The 21,636-nt window shown below is 48.3% G+C and overlaps 1 protein-coding gene across 2 annotated transcripts in view; it reads left to right on the forward strand.

Annotated features, from left to right (window-relative positions):
* The window catches only part of Pitpnc1 (phosphatidylinositol transfer protein, cytoplasmic 1), a 240,031-nt gene that overhangs the window by 78,257 nt on the left and 140,138 nt on the right, over positions 1-21,636 (forward strand). Inside the window, exons 1-3 of one of the 2 annotated variants that reach the window (XM_013503184.1) lie at positions 9,995-10,080; positions 11,752-11,886; positions 19,696-19,844. In XM_013503184.1, the coding sequence (XP_013358638.1) occupies positions 19,717-19,844 (128 nt within the window). In that variant the 5' untranslated portion in view covers positions 9,995-10,080; positions 11,752-11,886; positions 19,696-19,716. Of the gene's footprint in view, positions 1-9,994; positions 10,081-11,751; positions 11,887-19,695; positions 19,845-21,636 lie in introns of those variants that run through there. The other variant, XM_005402155.2, reaches the window with a different exon arrangement.

Below are 21,636 nucleotides of genomic sequence, written 5' to 3' on the forward strand. Positions count from 1 at the left end.
TACTCTGAGTAACTAAGTTAAAGGTGACAATGCACAATGTAGTATCCATTGTTACCCTCCTATTATCTTGTTTTGAAATTTTGTTTTTCTCTCTTTAAAATAAAAAAAAAAATTTAAGAAAACTTCCAAACCTCTATAAAAGTACATTTCCCACAATCCTCCCTTAGGTGATGGCCGCTAGGTTTTCCTTTTCCTAGTCATATACTAACATTTTACCACAACTCTTGCTCTACTGACTGTTGTGCAGCTTAGGTTTTTTTCCTCTACTTAACTATGTATCTGGGGCATCTTTTCATTTTGGCAACAAGAGACCTGCTTCGTGATTTAATGCCTATATTGTATTTCATTATTTGGACGCAGTGTGATTTACCTCAGCGATCCCGTTGATGGACCGTTGGAGGTTCTCCAGCCTTTTGCTTTTACATATAATGTGGGACGATTAATATTAAGCAGATAAATGGTTGCACAATTGCGAGAAGGTTTCTCTAGGATAAATTCCTAGGTAGAGTAGCGAGGTCAGGTGAAGTAAACGCTCTGCACTTTCATAGACACACCAAGTCAGCTTCCGAAAGGGATGAACAGTTTTGCTGTCCTGGTAAATTATGGACAATGTTTACCGACAACGGCTAGCTTTCTTAATCAGTGTGAATTTCATTAGTGGAAACTGTAGTTTGCATTAAAAAAAAAATTTTTTTTTTTTACATATCTCTACATTGCAAAGCTCCAGGGGCATATTGATTACTTGAGGTTGAAATTTTTTGTATATTTATTAGCCCTTTGTATTTCTCCTGATTCCCACCTGGGCTTCTACTGAGGATGCCTTTGAAGTCCCTGTCTGGTAGAAGGGGAAATCCATTTCCTGCCCCCAGGCCTCCGTACAGGTGACCTCTCCCTGCCTCCAGCCTGGAGAGCGAAGTTGTCCCTGGTGTAGGGAAAGACCCGGCTGGACTCCTGGCTGTACCACATACTGTGGGACCTTGGCCCCTGCTAGACCTCAGTGTCCTCACTTGAAAGCTGAGGGAGTGAATCTGCCTTACTCTGCAGCACTGTGTTCAGAATTAAGTGGGGTAATTTGTGTAGAAAGCACTTAGTCCCTGCCTCTCACAGGCAAATCCTCAGTGACTGCTAATCATTGTTATTACGCCGTAACAACTGTACAGTTTTGCAGCCTGTGCCCTCTGAGCGTTATCGATATGGAGAAGATGTCTTCAGAGCAGTATCTTCAGTGTGAGGGTAGCGGAAGTACCTGGTAATGGAGTTCGTGAAATCCTTTACAGTGTTCTGTTGTCGCCATTCCCTTGATTACTCAGGGCATAAACATTAATGCGGCGGCTTAGGTCTGAATACACGTGTATCACTTTCCAGTATAATAAGGGGGGAACAAAACATTCAGTGCATGTTTCAATTAAACAGTTTGTGGGGCTGGGGATTTAGCTCAGTGGCAGAAGTGCTTGCCTGGCAAGTGCAAGGTCATGAGTTCGATTCCTGGTACTGGAAGAAAAACAAAAAAAAACCCCAAACAATCAATTAAACAGTTTGTTTCAGGAAAATACTCCTTCTTCGAACACACTTCGGCCACCGTTCTTGCCACTTTCTGAAGCAGTTCTGGAAGTGCTCTTTCATGAGTGTCTTTATGAGGTGTGATCAAAAATAGAGTGAATGCGGCTGCTGAGTGCCACCCAATGGAAAAGCAGGGCTGTAGGAACATTGCGGCACGTCCTCATCCACCTTATTCACCAGCTCTGGCACCGTGTGACTCCGGGCCCTTCCCCAAGTCAAAATGACGGATCATAAATGGTCAGTGTTTTTGAACGGATTCAAGACACTGAGGCGGCCAAGATGGTGTAGCTGAAGTGAGAGGAGTGATCGGATAAGTGTGTTAGAGAGAGAGAGATTGAGGAAGAGTATTTTAGAAGAAATTAATGGCAGTGTGACTTTTGTTGTAACAACTTAAAAAAAATAATTTAAATAGTCACCATAGTTTTCAATCCTTATTGTAACTGATTTCACGTCAACAGAGGTTACAAGCTGCATGGTTATGTGCGGTTCACAGATCTCTCATGTTTACAGAGTGTTGTAGTGTCTCATTTAATTTTTTTTCCACTTGAGCTGATGTTTAGAAGTTGGAATATTCAACTTTAAAAAAAAATCTATATCTCCAGCTTTTCTGGAGAAGGAATTAGGCCGTATCCTGTAGAACTAGACTGCTGCTGCCCTCTCTGGACCCGGGCCTCCCAGGCTTCCAGGCCTCCTGCTAGATCCCCTCTGCTGTGCCTCTGGCCGTCATGTGACGTTCATTGTCACACTTGCCCCGCTGCTTGCTTATGGTGGAGGAATTTTTGGTACCTACATCGCCACTAAAGATGGGAGACTAAGACCAAAGAAAAAGGAGATTATTTCTTTGCATAAGTAAAGATTATTTCTATGTGTTTAATTGACCGAGAAAATGTATCTGTTAATTTCAGCCATTGGCTTCATTTGTTGCCCTGCTCTGCCAAATCTTTGAGGCAAGGGAGATATAAATAGGTCCTGTCTGCCCATAGGGGGCGCCCAGGGACCCGCTACCCTCTTAACCTTAACGTGGGATGCTTAAAGAAATACTGATGCCTCCCCAGAGGCTGGGGTCGGTTGGTGTGGGCGGGCCTGGGTGATGGGTTTCCGAAGGCTATCCTGTGTGCAGCTTGAGTTGAGAACTACTTTGCCCCCTGTCGGACTGCGGCCTCCAGAAAGCAGAGCTTTTTTGAATGGATCAAGAACACCAGTTAGACTCGTGTCTAGGGGTAACCTTCTCTATCGACACGTTGCTTCTTAGAATCCCCAAGTTTTCCCACAAAAACCGAGAGTCAGGTGAGCCCTCGGATTCTCCTGCCTTGAAGCTGTCATGGCCAGGAAGGCAGAGTGGGCAAAGGAGACCGGCTGTATCCTATTTCTTAGGGAGGAGAAAAACACTACTGTTCTTTCCTTTGATACATTCTTTCTTGGATCGTCCGTCTGTCACTCTCAAGATAATAAGGACAGAGGACCAGGCTTTGGCTGTGGCCTTGCGGGTGACGGAAGTGCACTGCTTGCCTGCCTCTGAGGCCTGGCACAGGTCTCCCTGGGCAACAGGGCCTGCTTGCTAGCTCCAGGTGGTGGAGAGGCCAGCTTTTCAGGGTGCTGGAGCCACACGGGGCTCGGCGGCCAGAGATGCATACTGTCTTCACTGGCGCAGCCTCTCGGCCTGTTTTCCCCCACAATGTGATCTGGTGTGGCCAATGGAGGCCCCTGACAGTATTTTCCATTATCAAATCTTCTGGCTTCTGTTGCTGGCCGAGGGGGTGCACGCCTGTAATCCCAGCCCTTGGGAGGCTGAAGCAGGAGGATCGCTGGGAGTTCGAGACCACCTTGGGCTACAAAGTGAGTTCAAGGCCAGCCTGAACTGCATAGCGAGACCCTGTCTCAAAAAGACAAAAAATAAATAAATAAACAAATCTTCTGGCTTCCTCCAAGAACAAACGGAGCAGAAATCAAGGCTTTGGAGTATTTGTTTATTGTGATACTATGGATTGAACCCAAGACCTCGTGCATGCTAAGCAAGTGCTCTGCCACTATGCTACACCCCAGCCTTCTTTGAAAATTTTATTTTCAGATAAAGTGTCACTAAGTTAGCTAGGCTAGACTCAAACTTGTTATCCTTCTGCCCCAGTCTTTCAGATAGCTAAGATTACAGGCATGTCCCACCACACCTGACTTCTAGAATATTTATATTTTAGTATCACTTTTTGTTTATATGTCTGTTTCCCTTACTAGAATCTAAGCTCCTTGATTATGAGGACTGTACCTCATCTATTTTCAAATCTTTGGTGCCCAGGACATAACGGATATTAAGTAAATATTTTCTAATGCACTTAATTTTTGAAGAATTTTGTTGATCGTTTTACTGTAAGAAAAGCTGTTTTCTAGATGCTAGGAGTTACAAAAAAAAAAAAAAAATTAAAACCAGGCATAGTGGTGCAAGCCTGTTATCCCAGAACTCAGGAGGCTGAGGCAGGAGGATCGCTGCAAGGTTGAGGCCAGCCTGGGCTACATAGTGAGTTCAAAACCAGCCTAAACTACATGGTGGGGGCCTATGAGACAAAAAAAGTTTAAAATGCACCTCATATCCTGAAGTAGCTTGGTATCCAGCCGGGGAAATAAACTCAATCATTCATTCCTTAGTTCATGCAGGCATTCCTGAGTGTTTAAGCTTTAGTGAGGTTGGCACTGGGGATAAGACAATAAAAGATAAATTCAGTGCGTGTCCCCTGTTCACAAGTGACTTCCACTCTGGTTGAGAGGACAGTTATAAAATGAGCATCAACAAAGCCTGGTAAGTGCAGTGACATAATTTTAATAATCAATAAAACTATGAAGTAAAAAAGTAATTAGCTCCAAACAGTAACAAAAGATCTATCACAAAGCTGTGCCTGACTTGGTGGTTGCCCAGTAGAAGGGGACACAAAGAAGTGTCTGCGAAGAAGGGGATCCTTGTGCACTTGGTTCGAGAGCCCAGCAAAGCCTCGTGGGAGCCCACATTCAAAACCTGCTGAACAGGGCTAGGGATGTAGCTCAGCGGCACAGCGCCTGCCTGGCAAGCACAAGGTCGTGAGTTCGATTCCCGGTACCAGAAAAAAACAAAAAAAACCCAAACAAACAAACAAACAAAACCTGCTGAGCTCCGCGTGACCAAAGGTGGCTACACCTGTTTGCTTCCTCTGCGCTAGTAGCGTCCCATGGAACTATGACTCCTCCCCGCCAGGATGGGAAAGGCTGGAGTCGATACCATCGATACGTAGCTAGCTGGTGGTCTTTACCTTTTTAAGGACACAGGCTTTTAAGAAATGGATGGTCCAGGCACCCCTGGAAGCCCACCAAAACCTCTCCCACCATGGGCAAGGAAAGAAGGAAGGGAGGAAATTCCAGGAAGGGGGATCTGTGGGCCGAGACGGAAGAGATGGGTCCGTTTGACCATAATGAAGAGATAGCGTGAGGAATGGGACCAGGGTGAGGTTGGGGAAAGCCAAGCGGGGCGGGCCCTCCACGGCGGGCAGCGGATCCTGGTGACTGACTGACTGTGAAAGGAAAGTAGGGAGATGCGGGGCTGAAGACAGCCCTGCTCACAGGGTCTGGAGCCGTAGAATTATTTATAGAAACAGGAGACCCAGGGAACAACTTCAGTGCGTCAGACGCACGTTCTAATCATGTTGAAATGCCCCCAGCTTGTCTTTGCGGGCCGGTGCCGAGGTAGATCCCCACCCAGAAATCCATTGTAAGAACTGGATTTGCCGTCCTACCTTGAACAGTTAAAAATCAGATCTGTCTGACTTCTAATTTTAGAAGGAACCGGGCTGACCTTCATTCCGCAGTTGCTAACTGGAGCCCTGTTACCTGGGTGACTAGATTTACAATATGTCAGTATGCAAATACCATCTGCCCAGGAGGAGATTGCAAGAGGGCCCTTGCTCCTGCAGGGGTGGTCAGCAGTTCTGGACGCGTCTCCTGCTTCTCCTCCTCTGGGAACGGGGAGGCGGGTCGGCTGAGCAGCAGAAATGCAGAGAAGGATGTGACAGTGCCTTCCTACGCCTTCTCCTGCTGCTCCCCTCCCCGCAAGGAGCCCGGCCTGCAGTAGGGACAATAGGTCCCCCAGGCCGGCCCTTAGGCACTCACGCGCAGGGATTGCAGGCTGCATTTCTTCTAGTAGAGTGGGCAAAAGAAAAATCTGTATCACTCCAGTGGGTCACAAAACACTTAGATCCAGATCATTGGACTAGCTTAATGGAGACTTTGAATATGCACTCTTTGCCTCCCGAAAGACCCCGAGGAGGCTCATTTCTAACTGCTAAGTGTGCGAGCCAGCCCGGCCGGCTGCCCTTCTTTGGTGAGCTTTGAAGGAGGCTGCAGTGGGGCTGATCCTCCACCTCCTTTGCCCACACCGCAGGCTGACTGGGTGAACTCAGCCGCCGGGATTCTTCTCCCACGGAGCATCTATATTCAGCTCCTGTCCTGTGTATTGTTTCAGGCTGGGGCTTAGAATCACATTTGGAAGCATTCAATCCCGAAGGCAGGGATGCTCTGCTGATCCTTTTCAGGGAATAACTGTCCCCTCAGCTGTCAGCTGCAGGAATCTCTCCCGCCCACGCATTCGGTGAGTCCAAATTAGGTGGACTCATTAATTTTAATTTTTACTTGCACATCTCAAGGACGTCCGCGGGTGGGTTGCCTTCTCTCATGGCTGTGTGTTGGGACGTGTGCGGAGGAAGACTTTCCAGGACAGGACGGAGGGTCTGGAATTCTTGGCTTCTCATTTTGTTTCCCCTGCTGACTTCCCCCATGACCTCTTCTCCCTGCTCTCCCTTAGCTCTGCTGTTTCCTACCTTGTTTAAAAAAACCTCTTCCTAGCAGCATCATAAAACTGCCAGCAGCGTGCAGGAGCCAGGAAAGGCGCTTTCCTCACCGTGATAATCTCACCCAGACTTATAATAAATAACCTGCTCTCGGGATGCCAAGCACCTGGCCAAGGACATCCCTGCATGTCCGGCTCCTGGAGCTAGACCGCCTGGGTTCAAATCCTAGCTCTGCTACTTACTCGCTGGGTGACCAGGCACAAGTTACCTGACCTCTCTGTTCATCAGCTTCCTCATTTGCTAATGGTGATTTAAAAAAAAAAAATTACCTGCAATTCATAGAGTTGTGAGAGATAGGCACAGTATGAATGTTGTAGAACCACGCTCAGCCTAGAGAAGCCGGCGTGTGTGGCAGCTTTCAGGATGGCTTCCGCCATGCGCACACAGGGATCCAGGTGAAGGAGTGGAGGTAGCCGTGAGCGTGTGCATCTCTAGGATGGGCTTGCGGGCTGTGACCTCCCCCTTCCCGGTCCCAGTTACTTCCTGCCCATCCCTTGCCACCCATTCCTGACCCCTTGCTTGCACACGTGTGGTCTGTGCTGCATCTTGAGCACACTGGGCGATGCTGTCGTAGCACGCCGTGCTGAGTGTGGTGTGTGAGACCGGCTCTTCGTCGTCTCTGCAAAGTAATGAAAAAATGACCTGTGGCTGGACAGTTGCCGGTGATGTTTGTTCAGTGGAAGATGTGCCCAAGACAGGGCTTGTTCCACAGTTTACTCTTGCAGCCACTTGGTTGGCTTTTTTTTTTGGTTTTGGTTTTTCTCCAGTACCGGGAACCGAACTCATGACCTTGCGCTTGCCAGGCAGGCGCTTTGCCGCTGAGCTAAATCCCCAGCCCCTGGTTGGCTTTTTTGTTGCTGTTTGCTATTGTGGTTTCTATAGATAAATTAAAACAATCCAAAGTAGCTGGGCACGGTGGCACAGGCCTATGATCCCAGCACTCTGGGTAGCTGAGTCAGGAGGATCAGAAGTTTGAGTCTCCTCTGGGCAACTGAGGGAGACGTTGTCTCAAAATAAAAAATAAAAAAAGGGCTGGGAATCTAACTCATTGTGAAGGCCAGAGGTTCAATTCCCAGCACTGCAGCAGCAAAACAAAACACTATCCACAGTAAGGGTGAGGCATTACAGGTGGGAATAATTGAAACAGTTGCTGCAGAAAAAGTCACAGTAACCTTCAACACGTTAAACATAGCATCACATATGACCCAGCAGTTCCACTCCCAAGGAAGTGAAAATATATGTACCCATAGAGACTTGTACTGAAATGCTCACAGCAACATGATTCAAAATATCAAAAAGGTTGGAAATACCTAACTGCCCATTACCTGGTGAGTGGAAAAGAATATGTGGTATGTCTATACAATGGAATATTATTTGGCAATGAAAAGGAAGTACTGATTTTTGCTACAACATGGATGAATGCTAAAAAAAGAGATTAAATTAAAAAAAAAACAGGGCTGGGGATATAGCTCAGTGGCACAAGTGCCTGCTTAGCAAGTGTGAGGTTGTGAATTCGATTCCCAGTACCAAAAAAAGAATAAAAAACAAAAATTAAAAAAACAGTCACAACAGACCACCTCTTGTGTGATTCATTGGTGAGAAATGTCCAGAATAAACGCATCCATAGAGGTGGAGTGTAGATGAGTGGATTTTCATTTAAAAGAATTTTTGCACCCCGAATCCGAGTATAAGTTATGTACATGTGATTCATCAGTGTGTTCAGTAGGACGCTGCCTCCTGCGCTGTGATCCTGTAATTTACTACATTCCCGGCTGGGCCCTCAAACTAATCCTGAAAGCTGCTTCTCTGACAGCTCTATAAATGCCCACCTGTGCCACTGCTGGGATCCCTCAGGTAAGAATTCATAGCCGTGTCCTTGCGGTGCCCTTAGAAAGACAGGCTTCACTGTCTGCAGATGTGTTTAAGCCTTCTCAGCCGTTCAGGGACTCAGGGCGTGGAGTTTACCCTTGGTTTGCAACCGGAGAACTTCCAGGGACGCCCTCCAGCCCCTTGAAAGCGATCCATCTCAGTTCTCCTGTGATTCATGAGTAGTCTATTGATGGGTTCTTCTGGCTTAAATAAATCATTGGGTTGGCATAGCGCTGGCTCGGTGCTCGCTGGGGAGAAGGGATTGATGCCCAGGTGCCACCTCACATGGACTTCACGAGAATGAGAGCCAATTTTGCAACATCCCACGGGCACTTCACCCCCACTGGGGCGGCCGTCCCACGGTGAAGGAAGTACACGCTGCTGGGGATGTGGAAAAGTCAGAGCCCTGTGTGCTGCCGGTGGGAATGTCAGATGTGCTACTGCTGGGCAGAACCGCTTGGCGTTTCCTCAAAACGTGAAGCCTAGGCGTACCGTGTCCCCCACTGTTCTACTTTTGCTCTACACTCAAAACAGTTGAAAGCAGGGACTCAAGCAGACGCGTGTGCGCTAATGTTCCTAGCAGTATTATTTGCTGTTACAGCCGAAATGCAGAAGCAATCCAAATGTCCATGAAACTAGTCCTGGGGCGCAGACCTACGGTCCCAGCTCTCTGGGAAGCTGAAGCAGGAGGAGAAAAAAATTCAAGCCCAGCCTAGGTAATTCAGCCATTTAGTGAGACCCTGTCTCAAAAAAGATAAAGTAAAATAAAATTAAAAGTGCAAAAGCCCTGAGTTCAATCCCCAGTGCTGCAGAAAAGAAAAAAATAAGTCCCTCAGCAGAGAAATGGGTTTCCAAAATGTGGCACACTGAGAAACACAAAGACGTGTAGTGTGTGGTTCCGTGTGTCACGTAGAATAGACAGGTGACTGTCCACACCTGCTAGGCAAATGACTACAGAATGCACAAACTCGTAGAGGCGGGAAGTAGAAAGAGGCAGGGTTTCTGTTGGAGGTAGCGTAGGAGCCCTGGAAATCGATAGCAGAGGTGGTCTCTAGCACTGTGACTGTACTTCGTCTCACTGAACTGAACGCTCAAAAATGGTTCAAATGGCCAGGGCTGCAGCCCAGCGGTGGAACACATGCTTAGCATGTGCAAATATGTGAAGCCCCGGTTCCAATCCTCAGTACCACCTGAAAGAAACAAAAAAAAAGTTAAAATGATAAATTTTATGTTACATATATTTTACCACAGTTAAAAATAGAAAACGTATCCTGTGAAGGGCATTATGTCTGTTGGTCATTTCATGTGCTGTATTCTTTTTTTTCTCCCAACTCTTTGAAACCATGGTGAATTATATTTCACCATGGCGTTGCCTAGGGGACCTGTTCCCATCCTCCCTTCGGAGGATTCGCGGAGGCTGAGGGTTGGCTGCCTGCTGACGCAGGGAAGGACAGGGCCACCACTCGACCTTAAGAAGACCAGTTGATAGACTCTCTCTCCAGGTCATTAGAATGAGTCCAATGTGTAATAAGAGCTCAGAAGATAGATTTTTTAATGTAGCAATTCCTGGAAATGTACTCAATTTACTCTATTTTGCCTGTCTTTATTAACTGTCTCAGGAGAGTAGGAGTTCCTCCATCAGTTCTCTGGTTTTTTATTTATTTCATAACAAGGAAAAAACACACTGAGGCTGCCATCGCTTGAAAGAGTGACTGCAGGTAGCCAGCCACACGCCCTCCCTGGCTAGATGCACCGCACCCGTGGGACCTACAGCCCCCTCCAGGGTAGGGTGAGTGATGCTACTGGAACTTCGCAAGCTTTACCCCACAGGTGTGGCTTGGCCGTGCCTTCCCCCGAGCATGGCGAGGTGGTGACCCCAGAGTCACCCGGTGTGCCAGCTAGGTTACCTAAGCAAGCAGAGGAGTTCCGTGACCTTCACGTACTGGATCCTGTTTTTCTAGGCATGAAGTGCCTTGGCTAGCTCTTTCAAAACAGTAAGAACTGCCATTGTTTGGTTGTTTTGCTTTGCTTTGCATTCAGTCTACCCAATCTGTCATCCGCAGGGCCCAAAGACTGACACTAACTCTTGCCATCCCTGAAAATACTTCTGCTTGAAACTGGTATTATAACTTCCCTTAATGCTGTGGGTGATTTTCATAAAGGAGTTCCTGAAGTGTGGGTAGGTGCCACTGGCATTGCGAACAGATCCCACTCCCTCAGTGGCAGACGAACCTGTCCGGGGAACACCTTGGTTATGAAACCAAGGTCTTAAGACAAATATTGGCAAAGGAGTCACAAGTAGGTGGTGCATTTCCATGGCCCAGGAAAGCCCTATCTTCATTTTCTCCTGTTGAGTCTTGTGATTGGCTGTGGGTTTATGTTCTCTAGTAAACACTAGCTCAATTTCTTGCTAAAGGTCAGAGCTGTCATCAGACCTTTCCATTTACTTGAATTGCAATCGGTTTCACGTTTTCTGGCAAATCAGATCATTAGAGAGCTCTGATGATCACGTTCACCCAGCTGTAGCCTTATGTCTTAAAGATGGAAGCCCTTAAGACACACTCTTTTGGGCTGGGGATACAGCTCAGTGGCACAAGCGCCCGCTTGGCAAGCGCAAGGTCCTGAGTTCAATTCCCGGTACCAAAAAAAAGAGAAACATTCTTTTTTTTTTGCCAGACAGGAGGTCTGTTGTTCACAGCTCTGCTTCCAGTATCTATGAGGCCTGGCCTACAAGACGTAGTTGTAGAAAGGATGGTCCAGAATGCACAGGACTCTTAAGCACAAAGACTGTCCCACAATCGACATAGGACCGTCCCCAAAGCCATGTGTGGAGAATTCCCACATTTTGCCCCTAGTGCCAACTCTTCTTGTGGCTTTGAGCTGAGTTCTAGAAGTTCCTGTGTTTGCTCTCTGAATGGTTCTGGCCTCCCACTAATGGCTGATTTGTCCTGCGTCTTGTTTATGATCACAAAGGGCTGACATGCCTACTGCCTTCCCTGACGTTAGGAAGTAGTGTGTAAGTGCTGCATGAGGTCATTTTGCCTTTTCAGTTTATGAGTCCAGTGAGTCCTTGGGGCCTGAGTACCAGCGCCCAGTGTGAATCAGCGTTGGGAGATGGTAGATGAAATGTGCACTTTAGCTTATTGTGTGTATGGAGCCCTTCGTAACTCTCCTTTGCTCGGTGGAGCAGATTATTCTCTGAGAGGCCTGAGTGTTCTTGAAATGATCCGAGGTCTGGCAGCAACCACGGGGTTGGCGTCTTGCTGGCACCAGTGCGAAGGACATCCTGAGCCCTTCCCTTGCAGTGAATGGCTCTATTTCTGGTCAGTTCGGTCCAAAACTTAGCACGGATTACACATCACCATACAGTGTTGTTTATATTGGTTTGCCACAAAAGGGGGATTTTTTTTTTTTTATTTAAATGTCAATAACCCAGCTCCTTTTTAAATCTTTTCATCAGCTTTTTCATTCCTGCACCCTCGCATAATGACACGGGTATTACGTAAACAAGACACCTCGGAGGGCTGCTTATAAAAATCCAAGAGAAAAGATAAATATGTGATGATGTGCTGATATCCTGAAATATGAGCTGCAGGTTTGTATTTTCTTTGTGAGATCGGATATTGGTTTTTGTGGTTTATTGACCTGGCAGAGTGACATCTGACGAAACACCGAAGAACTTTACTTTTATTTTATTATTTCTTCTTTACTTCCTTGTCTGCATGGAGAAATCTGCACACTGAATCACAGAGCCTGGAAGAACAAGGGGTTAGCTGACCCTGTCCCTACCCTGTGCAGAACCTTAAATCAATGGAGCCCTCGTAGGTGAAGATGCATACCATTTTCCCAAAGGAAAAAGCCGTATTTTAGGAGTCCTTTTCAGGGCCATTCTTCCTGTAAAGTGGCCTCTGTCAGAACCCCAGGCTGAGAAGCATCTGCAGTGGGTAGGCTGTGCAGTGTACCGACCAAGGTCAGTAAGAACCTGTCCTCATCAACACGGGGAACCTGGAGGTTAGAGGGATCACGGTGTGTTTGTGTTCAGTTAATCACTTTCCGCTCTGCCAGGGTCATTTCTGTACCATGTCCTTTCAACAGCACGTTGCTTTTGAGCATTAGTAACATGAATCCTCCAGAAAGGTCTTATTATTAATGACATCTAAGCTTAGGGCACAGCAAGCAGATAGCTCCCCTGGCATGGCAGGGATGGGGGTGACTCACATAGTATTATCTCTGAAGGAAATCTCTTTCTGTTTCTCCTGTCCCCTGGGTTAAACACTTTCAAATGAGCTTCCAGACCAAAGACCCATCAGGCATAAGGACCCTGCCCATTAAACAAAAACATCAGAGTCATTAAAAAAGTCACTGTTTACATGGCCACCTTCAAATAAGAGCCCTTCTCACTAAAGAAAAAATTGTGATATACTATACACTGTATAAAATGTACAATGTTAACGTCTTTGGGAGTACATGACATGAAATGCATTCACATTATTGTGTAGTTGTGGCCACCATCTATCATAACTTTTTTTTTTTTCTCTCAAGCAGATCAAAACCCTGTACCTGTTAAACACTAACTCCCCAGCCCTGCCAGGCCCCCCGCTTAACTTTCTGTCTCTATAAATGTGACGCTTCTAGATACCTCATATTCTTGGGCATTCCCAGACTTCTTATTCTACTTTTGGGAAGTGTTTGATCTGACTACCATCAAATGAAACTTTGACAGAAGGAAGAGATAATCCTGGACACATGATCATGTTTTCTTTGTTTCTTTTTCTCTCTCCTTTTCTTTTTGAGGCTGGGTCACTCCATTGCCCAGGCTGCTCCCAAACTCCTGGGCTCAAGCGATCCTCCCGCCTCAGGCTCCCAAGGCAGCTAGAGCTACACCCCAGTGACCAGCTCAGGTCTTCTTTGGATTCGCATTGTACAAGGGATAGTAAATGCCTCGTTCTCATGTACTTCAGAGAACAGATAGCAGAGGAGGGAAATGAAACAGACCTGCCAGCCCAGGTCAGATACGGTGCAAAGTAGAAGGAGCAATAGCTGTGGCAGATTATGAACAGTTCAGGAGCGTAAGAATGTGTGGATTTTTTTCTCCTTTGATTCTCACCATGTCCTGTGGGATAGTTTATTAGCCCCACTTTAACAATAACAAAATGTGGCTGGAGAGGTAAATTGTCTAAGGTTACAGAGCTGAGTCAAAGGCGGAACGAGGACAGTGGCTCCACGTTGTCATTTCTAAGGCCTCAGAGCTTTCCACTGTAGCACACTGTGAGCAATTATCACCTTGCTGGTGCCCCAAGTAATCGCTGGTCCTCGGGAGGAAGGGCTTCTCCAAACACGCCCCTCACCACCAGGGCGCCGCCTCCCAGCTTACAAGCTCTGGACCCGGCTCTGACGTCTGACCAGCAGCCTCTGGAGTCTTGGTGATGGCTTGGCTTGGCATACTGACTTCTCTTTGAATCCCAGTTGGTGAAGAGGAGGGTCTAGACCAGCGCTGTCCAATAGGAATGTGTGATTTGCACATAAGAACTTAAAGTTCTACAATAGCAATATTTTTAAAACATTAAGAGAAACAGGGGATATTGATTTTAAGGCTATGGTCTTATTGTTCCAGTATACCCCAAAATACTACCATTTCAATATATCATTAATATGAAATTATTTGGGAACTGTTATTTTTCACATTCTAATTCTTTTGTCCCCTGTGGTACTGGGATTGGACCCAGGGCCTCTCTACCACTGAGCTACATCCCTGGTCCTTTTTGTTTTTTATTCCGAGGCAGAGTCTCACTAAGTTGCCCAGGCTGGGCTCAAACTTGCCGGTGTCTTGCCTTACCCTCCTAGAGTGCTGGGATTACAGGCGTGTGCCACTGTAGCCGGCAGATTGGAGACAACGTAAAATGAAGAAGCTGCATTTCAAGTGCTTACTAGCCACCAAGCGGCTCCGAACTAAATAGCTACCCCGTGGGCAGCTGAGGCTAGCCCCGACTGGACCCAGTGCCTGTGGAGTAGAGCAGGGCTCAGCAAACTTTCTCTGTCGAGGGTCAGATAGTGGGAAAGTTCAGCTTTGGGAGTCAGACATACAGTCTCTGGGACAACTATTCACCTCTGTCTGTACGCCAAAGCAGCCATAGAATCAACACGGCCATGTCCCAACAAAGCTTTATTTTAAAAGCTGGCACCAGAGCACATAGTTTGCCAACCACTAGAGCAGAATATTTGTCCCAGTTCTGGGGCTGTGCCGTGGGATTCGGGAAACAGCCCGAGCTCTAGCTTCCTGAGGCAAGGCTGTTAAAGTCTGGACTCACTGCATTGCCTTCGCTGTGTGTAATTACAATCTTTTGTTTTGTTTTGTTTTGTTTTTTGGTTTTTCTCCGGTACCGGGGACCGAACTCACGACCTTGCACTTGCCAGGCAGGCGCTTTTGCCGCTGAACTAAATCCCCAGTCCCCTGTAATTACAATCTTGACACTGCTCAGTGGGAAGCTGGCAGCAGGCCTGCACCCCGTGTCATTTACCTTTCCAATGATCTCTTCTCTCGGTTCTTTGCTTACCAAGAAGCAATTGCTTTGCTGTGTTTTGAGGTTCATGTATTGAAGTGAAGAAGGATGGAAGGAAGGTTCCGGAAAAAGCATTAAGGGTCCTGTGAATAATTGGGGAACCTCCTAAGAATGTTTCTCTGCTTGTTAGTTCTGTGGCAGCCATTCATTTTGACCGTAAAGGCCAAAGTAGATATAAATTCTGCCCTGGAGCTCGCCGGGCCCAAGTCCTATCAACAGGGATTAAGTCCACTGGGAGTTGTTCCCATGGTGTTTGGAGTCAAGATTGGGACCAATGGAGGAAGAGGAAAGGGAGAGGAGGGGAGGACGCAGGGATCGGTTGGAAGAAAGACGACACCTCATTGGTTCTTTGGAGCGGAGGACACGGGCCTTGTGGGAACTCTGAAGCTCAGCAGTTGGGGGGAAATCATTGGCGGCTTGGAATTCTGGTAAGCCTGGAACTTTGGGCCCAGTGCTTCTTCATGCAAGGATGGGGGTGACGGTATTGAATACTGTAATCCCTTACCATACTCAGCGCTTTTGGCTTGAGATTGAACTTTGTCCCGTAACTTGCTGGGGCTCACTTCTGCAGTCTGCAAAAGCGTGAACTGATGGAACCGCTGAGCTTTTTTTCTGAGCGCCTTCTGCAACTCTGCCTCACCTCAGATTTTCCAGCGATATCAGATGTTCAGCACCGCGCTTGGGTGGGGAAGATCTGGATCCCCTTGATGCTTTTTGAGTGCAGAGGTAATTATTTGGGGTAGCTGTTCTGATGATAGCGCGCATGGAGGCTTAGCCTGCAGTGCGGAGCTCTCTAATCATGATTGCCTGTAATGATGATTACCCAAACTCTGGAATTATAACAATAGATTTTGCAAAGTTAGAGCATAATTGCTCCCCCCATTCCACATGTGAGCACAGATTAAGCAACTTTGATCTTTCAGTCAGACTTTTGTTTCTCAACTTTTGAAATAGCAAAAGTCAGACGCTTGGCTTTCCGCCACCCCCTCCACCCCACCCTCACATCCCTTTTCATCATAGCGAGGCCCAGCCCTGTTAAAGCAAGACATCTGTTACAGACGCAAGGGCTAAGGTTGGGTGAAGCAGACAGAGTACACACCTGTGGCATTCGGGTCTCAGCCCTGCTGTCTAGAAACCAAGGCGAGTCTTCGACCTCACTGAGATTCAACTTCTTCAATCGTCAATACCCACCCCCCCAAAAAAAAAGTCAAGACCTACCTGAATCATTGCATTAGGAGTGAACATAAAGCACCTAATCGATGCCCTGAACTCAGAGGCAGTCAATAAAACTATCCATGTCGTTATCCTCCTCCGCCTTCTCCTCCTCCTCCTCCTCTTTCTACTCCTCCTCCTCATCATTTCTACTACAAATTTGCAGGCTTTGAGGTCTTCAGAACCCTTCTGAGTCTTTGGATTTTGTTGCCGTTCCTTGACATACAAGTTCACTTGGAGTTAGAGATCAGGGATATCTGGAGTTAGTGCTATTTTCACTAAATTTGGCACAGAAGTTCCCAAGGTATTAGTATGAAAGAGGAAAAAAGAAGTAGGCCTCCTAAGAGTGGACACCCCGGCCCGGCACTGGGGAGCCCGGAGGAACGCCTGTGCCACACCCTGCTGAAAGGGCTCAGCACCGGGTGAGTCTGAGTAAGATCTTCCCCGGCGCTCTGCATGTCGAAGGTCTGCGGTCCCCCAGGGCTTGGCACTTTGAGGACGCTCTGGCGGTCTGGGAACAGTGGTTCAAGGACCTTGTGTGCCTTCCCTCTGCCCCAACCCAGACACTGCTGCTTGTGTCTGCGAGTCAGTTTGTGATTTAACAACACAATAAACTGCTTTGGGTGGCCCAGCCCTGGCGGCCACAGCCAGCAGAGCAGACCTGATTTTTCAGGGAGGAAAGGGTCAGCCACAGAGCTGTTGACCATCTCGGTGTCTGGGTTTGAGTGTTTCGTGCCCCCCCCCACAACAACCCCCCCCTCCTCCGTCCACACGGGCTTAGTGGGCTCCGGCTGGCGCCTGCCCTGTGCTGCCTCATACAGGAGCCACCAGAATGATCAATGAGGCAGCCGGGACCTCCCCTGGCCTCCGGTGAATCAGCTGCACTCTGTCCCCTTCTCCACCGAGCAGGAAGCACTCAAGCTGAGCCCAGCCGGGGCCAGCTCGCGTCTGGCTAATGGCTTTTCTGTTTGTGCCTCAACCTTGTCCCATATATTTTTCATATGTGAGTGGGTTGGAGCTCCCGGAGACTGTTGGCCTGAACACATAATTTTTCTGTAAACTCCCACCAAAGCCCTTGACAGGACTTTGGGTTATGAGGGTCTACTTCTGACGTGACAACCCTTTCTTCAAAAAGTGAAGTGATGTTCACATAGCATGGAGTTAACCTTTCTCTTCCTTTTTCATGGTGCTGAGGATTGAACCCAGGGTCTTACCTGTGTAGGCAAATGCTCTACCACCGGGCTATACCCTAACCCTAAATTAATTGTTTTAGAATGAACAATTCAGTGGCATCCAGCTTAGTCATAATGTACAACACCCCTCTATCCAAAACACGTCCACCACCCCCCAAAGAACCCTTGGACCTACTGTACTCGTTTTTTTTTTTTTTTTCCAGTACCAGGAATTGAACTCACGACCTTGCACTTGCCAGACAGGCGCTGTGCCGCTGAGCTAAATCCCCAGCCGCCTGCATGCATTTTTTAGGGCTGCATATCAAGATGCCTCATCCTGGTGGCTTATCTGTGGAAACTTACTGTCTCACAGTACCGGAGACCGGAAGACTGAAATGAAGGTCTCTCCAGGGTTGGTCCCATCTGTTTCAGGCTCGGTCCTTGACTGTAGGGGGCGCTGTCTCCTCAGATCATCTTCCTTCTCCATCTTCCCCTTTCCCTGAAAAGTTCCGTTTCTCTCATAGAAGCCCTAGTCACCTTGGATTCGGGCCCATCCTGATGACCTCATGTGTAATCTGAACCTCTGTAAAAGTCCTAATTCCAAATAAGGCCACATTCTATGGGGCAAAGGGTTAGGACTTCACTATATGAACTTTGAGGGACTCTGACCCATAACACCCATTAAGCAGTTTCAGTATATTAGTAGTACTTCATTCCTTTTCACGGCTGAATAGTACTCCATCACGTGTAAACCTTTATTTTGGGAACAACAAGTACCAAACACCTGACAGTGAAGTCTCGGTGGGTGGCCGAGCTGCCCAGTTTCCCGTGCCAGGTGTATGTGCCCGAGTATGTCGGGTGGAGCACTGATCTCCCAGGTCTCACAACTCACAAGTCTCCCATCTGTGAACATGTTCTTACTGTCATATTTGAAAGACTCAGTCTTTGTGGACAAAAACAAAAGCAGTGCTGGACCAAGGGGAAGGCAGGTCAAGTTTCTGATCCCATGATGCCTTGTAAAAGGGGTTTTATCCTCCTTCCTCCTCCTGCCCTTATCCCCAGCCCTTCTCACCCCTCCCCCCAAGTGGACAAATACACTCAAGGCGTTTTAAAATACAGACCCTGTGCAGAAGGGCGTGGTCCAGATAGGACAGGCAGCTCTTTGAGAAGACCCAGCCACTCCCGGGCTGCTGTTGTCATGGTTACTGGGCCCGGTCCCTGGGGCTGGATGCAGACTAGAGACTGGGAACTTCTTCGCACTTCCCTCCCCAAACCCGCCTGGGCGTAAAGGAGGGACCTTCGGCCTGAGGTTCTTTCAGCCCTGGTTGTGACAGCGCTGCAGCCGCTGCCGGTACGGTTCACCCGGCTCTTTAATTTAAAATCTGCCTTTCCCTCTGACGCACGTAGACAGGGAACCTGCATCTCTGCTGGCTAGGGCCTCTTGGGGCCAGCTCAGGGCCCCTCTCCCCGACCCCACAGGTCCCTGCGGGAACGACCCGGGCCTCTGCTGGGTCACACCGAATCTGCAGGCAGCACCGCAGCAGGGTGACGTCGTCCTGCCTCCTGACCCCAAGCAGACATGTCCCTCTTGCGAAAGTTATTTTATTCCCTCCTGTCATCTGTCCCTCTATCAAATTAGTTTTGTCACTTGAAAGTCCCCTGGGGAAAGCAGTGCCTGCTGGCCCTGGGATTTTCAGACGGGCATGAAGGAGAGTGAAATAACACAGGGGGTAAGGGCAGGACAGAAAGGGTTCCTAGCGTTTGTTGCTCCACTTTTGTGATTCTGGGGTAAGACGTGTGGTTCTGGGAGTTGCCTGCGAGGCTGCGTGCCGAGTGGAATTGGGTGCAAAGTAGTCGAAGGTGCTGACGGTGCACCTCGGTGTGATGTGGCTTCTGGCATGCAGGTTCTTAGCCTCGGCCCGCTCGTGGTAGAACCCAGCGTGTAGAGCTTTTCAAAGCTCCCAGGCGAGCCGCTGTCCAGCCACCTGTGAGAACTGCTGCTCCGGCAAGGGGCCTCCAGGAGAGACGAACGCACTGGAAAGGGAGGTCCCGGAGACAGGCGGTGCTGAATACACAGTGCCCAGAATGCTGCTAAGTCAGCGGAAAGGGCAGCAGAAATGACACACCCGAGCCTGCCTTTGACCGAGCCAGATAGGATGCTAGCCCCCCAGCCCTTGTAGAGCCGGAATGAAAGGTAGACAGACTCTGGGACCCCCTTTCTCTGCGGCTACCCCGGGGCTGGTCTGTCGCTGCCGCGGGGACGCAGAATGGTCCCAGGATGGCGCCATGCCTGCCTGCTGCTCACAAGGGTCCCCCTTCCCCGAGGAAAGTCGCCTTAGGCCCGCGTGGCTGCCTTCGTGTCTCCGCAGAATGTGATTAGCTGCTCCCCGCACCGTGGGAGGGGGTTCGTCAGAGGCGAGCTAAGGGCTGACCGCCCCGTCTCCTCTTTGTGCTTTGCAGTACAAAATCGGACAGCTGTACATGATCAGCAAGCACAGCCACGAGCAGAGTGACCGGGGAGAAGGGGTGGAGGTCGTCCAGAATGAGCCCTTCGAGGACCCCCACCACGGCAACGGACAGTTCACCGAGAAGAGGGTGTATCTCAACAGGTAGGTCGCAGCGGCCCAGAATGCACTAGGAGCTCCCTCCGCCTGACTATGGCACCCTTGAGGTGAAGGCTGACGGGGAGGATCTGAGAAAGAAGGTGATTTGGAGTCAGGTCTGCCCTCTGCATCCACCAATCTCATTGTTTCCCAAAACAAAATCCACGCTGCCCACAACCTGGCATTCTGAGAAATAGGCCTCAACTGCATTTTCATCTGGAAGTGGTTTTGTCTTTTTGAGATAAGGTCTCACTCTGCAGTTCAGGCTGGCCTGGAACTCACTATGTAGCCTAGGCTGGCCTCGAACTCACAAAGATCCTCCTGCCTCAGCCTCCCAGTACTGGGATTATAGGCATGTGCCACCGTGCCTGGCTTCATCTGGGAGCATTTTTGTCCTACTGTTCCTGGCCCTTGCATAACACTAGGTGAAATCTCATCTTAAGGCTGAGAGAACTCTGGCTTTTCCCCTTGCTCAGTGTTAGCTGTAGGAGAGATGGCTGTGCCTATAAATTATAGGAAAGTGCTGCAAGTGGCGATGTGCCTTTGGGTCTTGACTTACTAGAATTTCCAGTTACTGGTAAGTGACCAGTCAGGTTCCTTCAAAAGGAAATGAAGAAATGGACAGTCCCCTGTGAGCAGAGTGATGTCCAGTTGCTAAGGTGGCTTCCATTGCTCACGTGAATCCATCCTTCCTATAGTGGAAGCTGTTGTTCTCCATTTGGAGGATAAAGCATCAAGCGTCCTACATCAGAACTAACCAAGACCACCATTTCTGCTTTGCAAACCCTTTAATCTCTTATATTTCCTTATCACGGAGGGGGCACAACTGAGTATTAGAGCTTGTCTGATCTTCCCGCCCGGTACCCAAATCCAGTCTGTCTTCTTCCATTCGGTGATTTTCCGGATCAGAATAGTTTTAGTGAGATAACACATGGGATATATTTTCTTGCCCCTAACTCTCTATCAGCGAATCAGTCTTGTATTAGCCTTTCTATGAATACTTTAACTACCTCCCGTTGGCTCCCTGATTGGCCCATTTATGAGTATTCAGAAACAGTTCCAACATACTAGCTGCATAGTGCTCCCCTGTTTGTTCACTGACTCCTGTGAATATTCAGCATGACCAGATGTTTCTGAGAGAAGCCATATTTGGATTCCACCCCTCTCACACTGGTTCACTCTCCAGCCGGCTGATGTGGACCATTCTGTCCTGACGGGAGACTCCGGGTCCTCTCCACCAGGCCGGATGGAAGATTTCCAGACAGCGAAAGCCTCAGAATGATAAAAACCAATGCATTTTCATCTGTCCAGGGATGCGGGGGAATTCCTGAGTCATGATGAAATGCAAATGAGATTGATCACATTCATCTATCAGAAGTTATGAATTCTCAGGATTTGGAATGGGTTCAGCCTCCAACCAGCTATAGATCTGCAGGAGTCACTGAGCTCTGGGTCCGGCCTGAGGAGGGCTTCCTTACGGAGGCAGATTCTCAGATTCTCAGATTCTCGCTGTGCTGCTTTGGTATTCTTCATGCAGAGGGTGTGAAGTAAATACTGAGCAGGTTTCCCCTCAGGGATCACCTTTGCTGAGCTAGGAGGGAGGCAGATTCGGGGAAATAGAAACCATGGAAAATTCCATTCCTTGGCAGTAGATCGCATTCTCTTTACTGACTGCCTGAGAAATGTCCCCTGTACACCCAAATCAAAAACATTTTAGAAACTTTGTAACTTTTGCTGCAACCGAAAACGAAGTATCCAGCTGCCTTTGGCTGGTCTCTATCAAAATGTATGATGTTTA

Source organism: Chinchilla lanigera, unplaced genomic scaffold, assembly GCF_000276665.1.
Source record: "Chinchilla lanigera isolate Chin_1 unplaced genomic scaffold, ChiLan1.0 scaffold00077, whole genome shotgun sequence".
Classification (NCBI taxonomy): domain Eukaryota; kingdom Metazoa; phylum Chordata; class Mammalia; order Rodentia; family Chinchillidae; genus Chinchilla; species Chinchilla lanigera.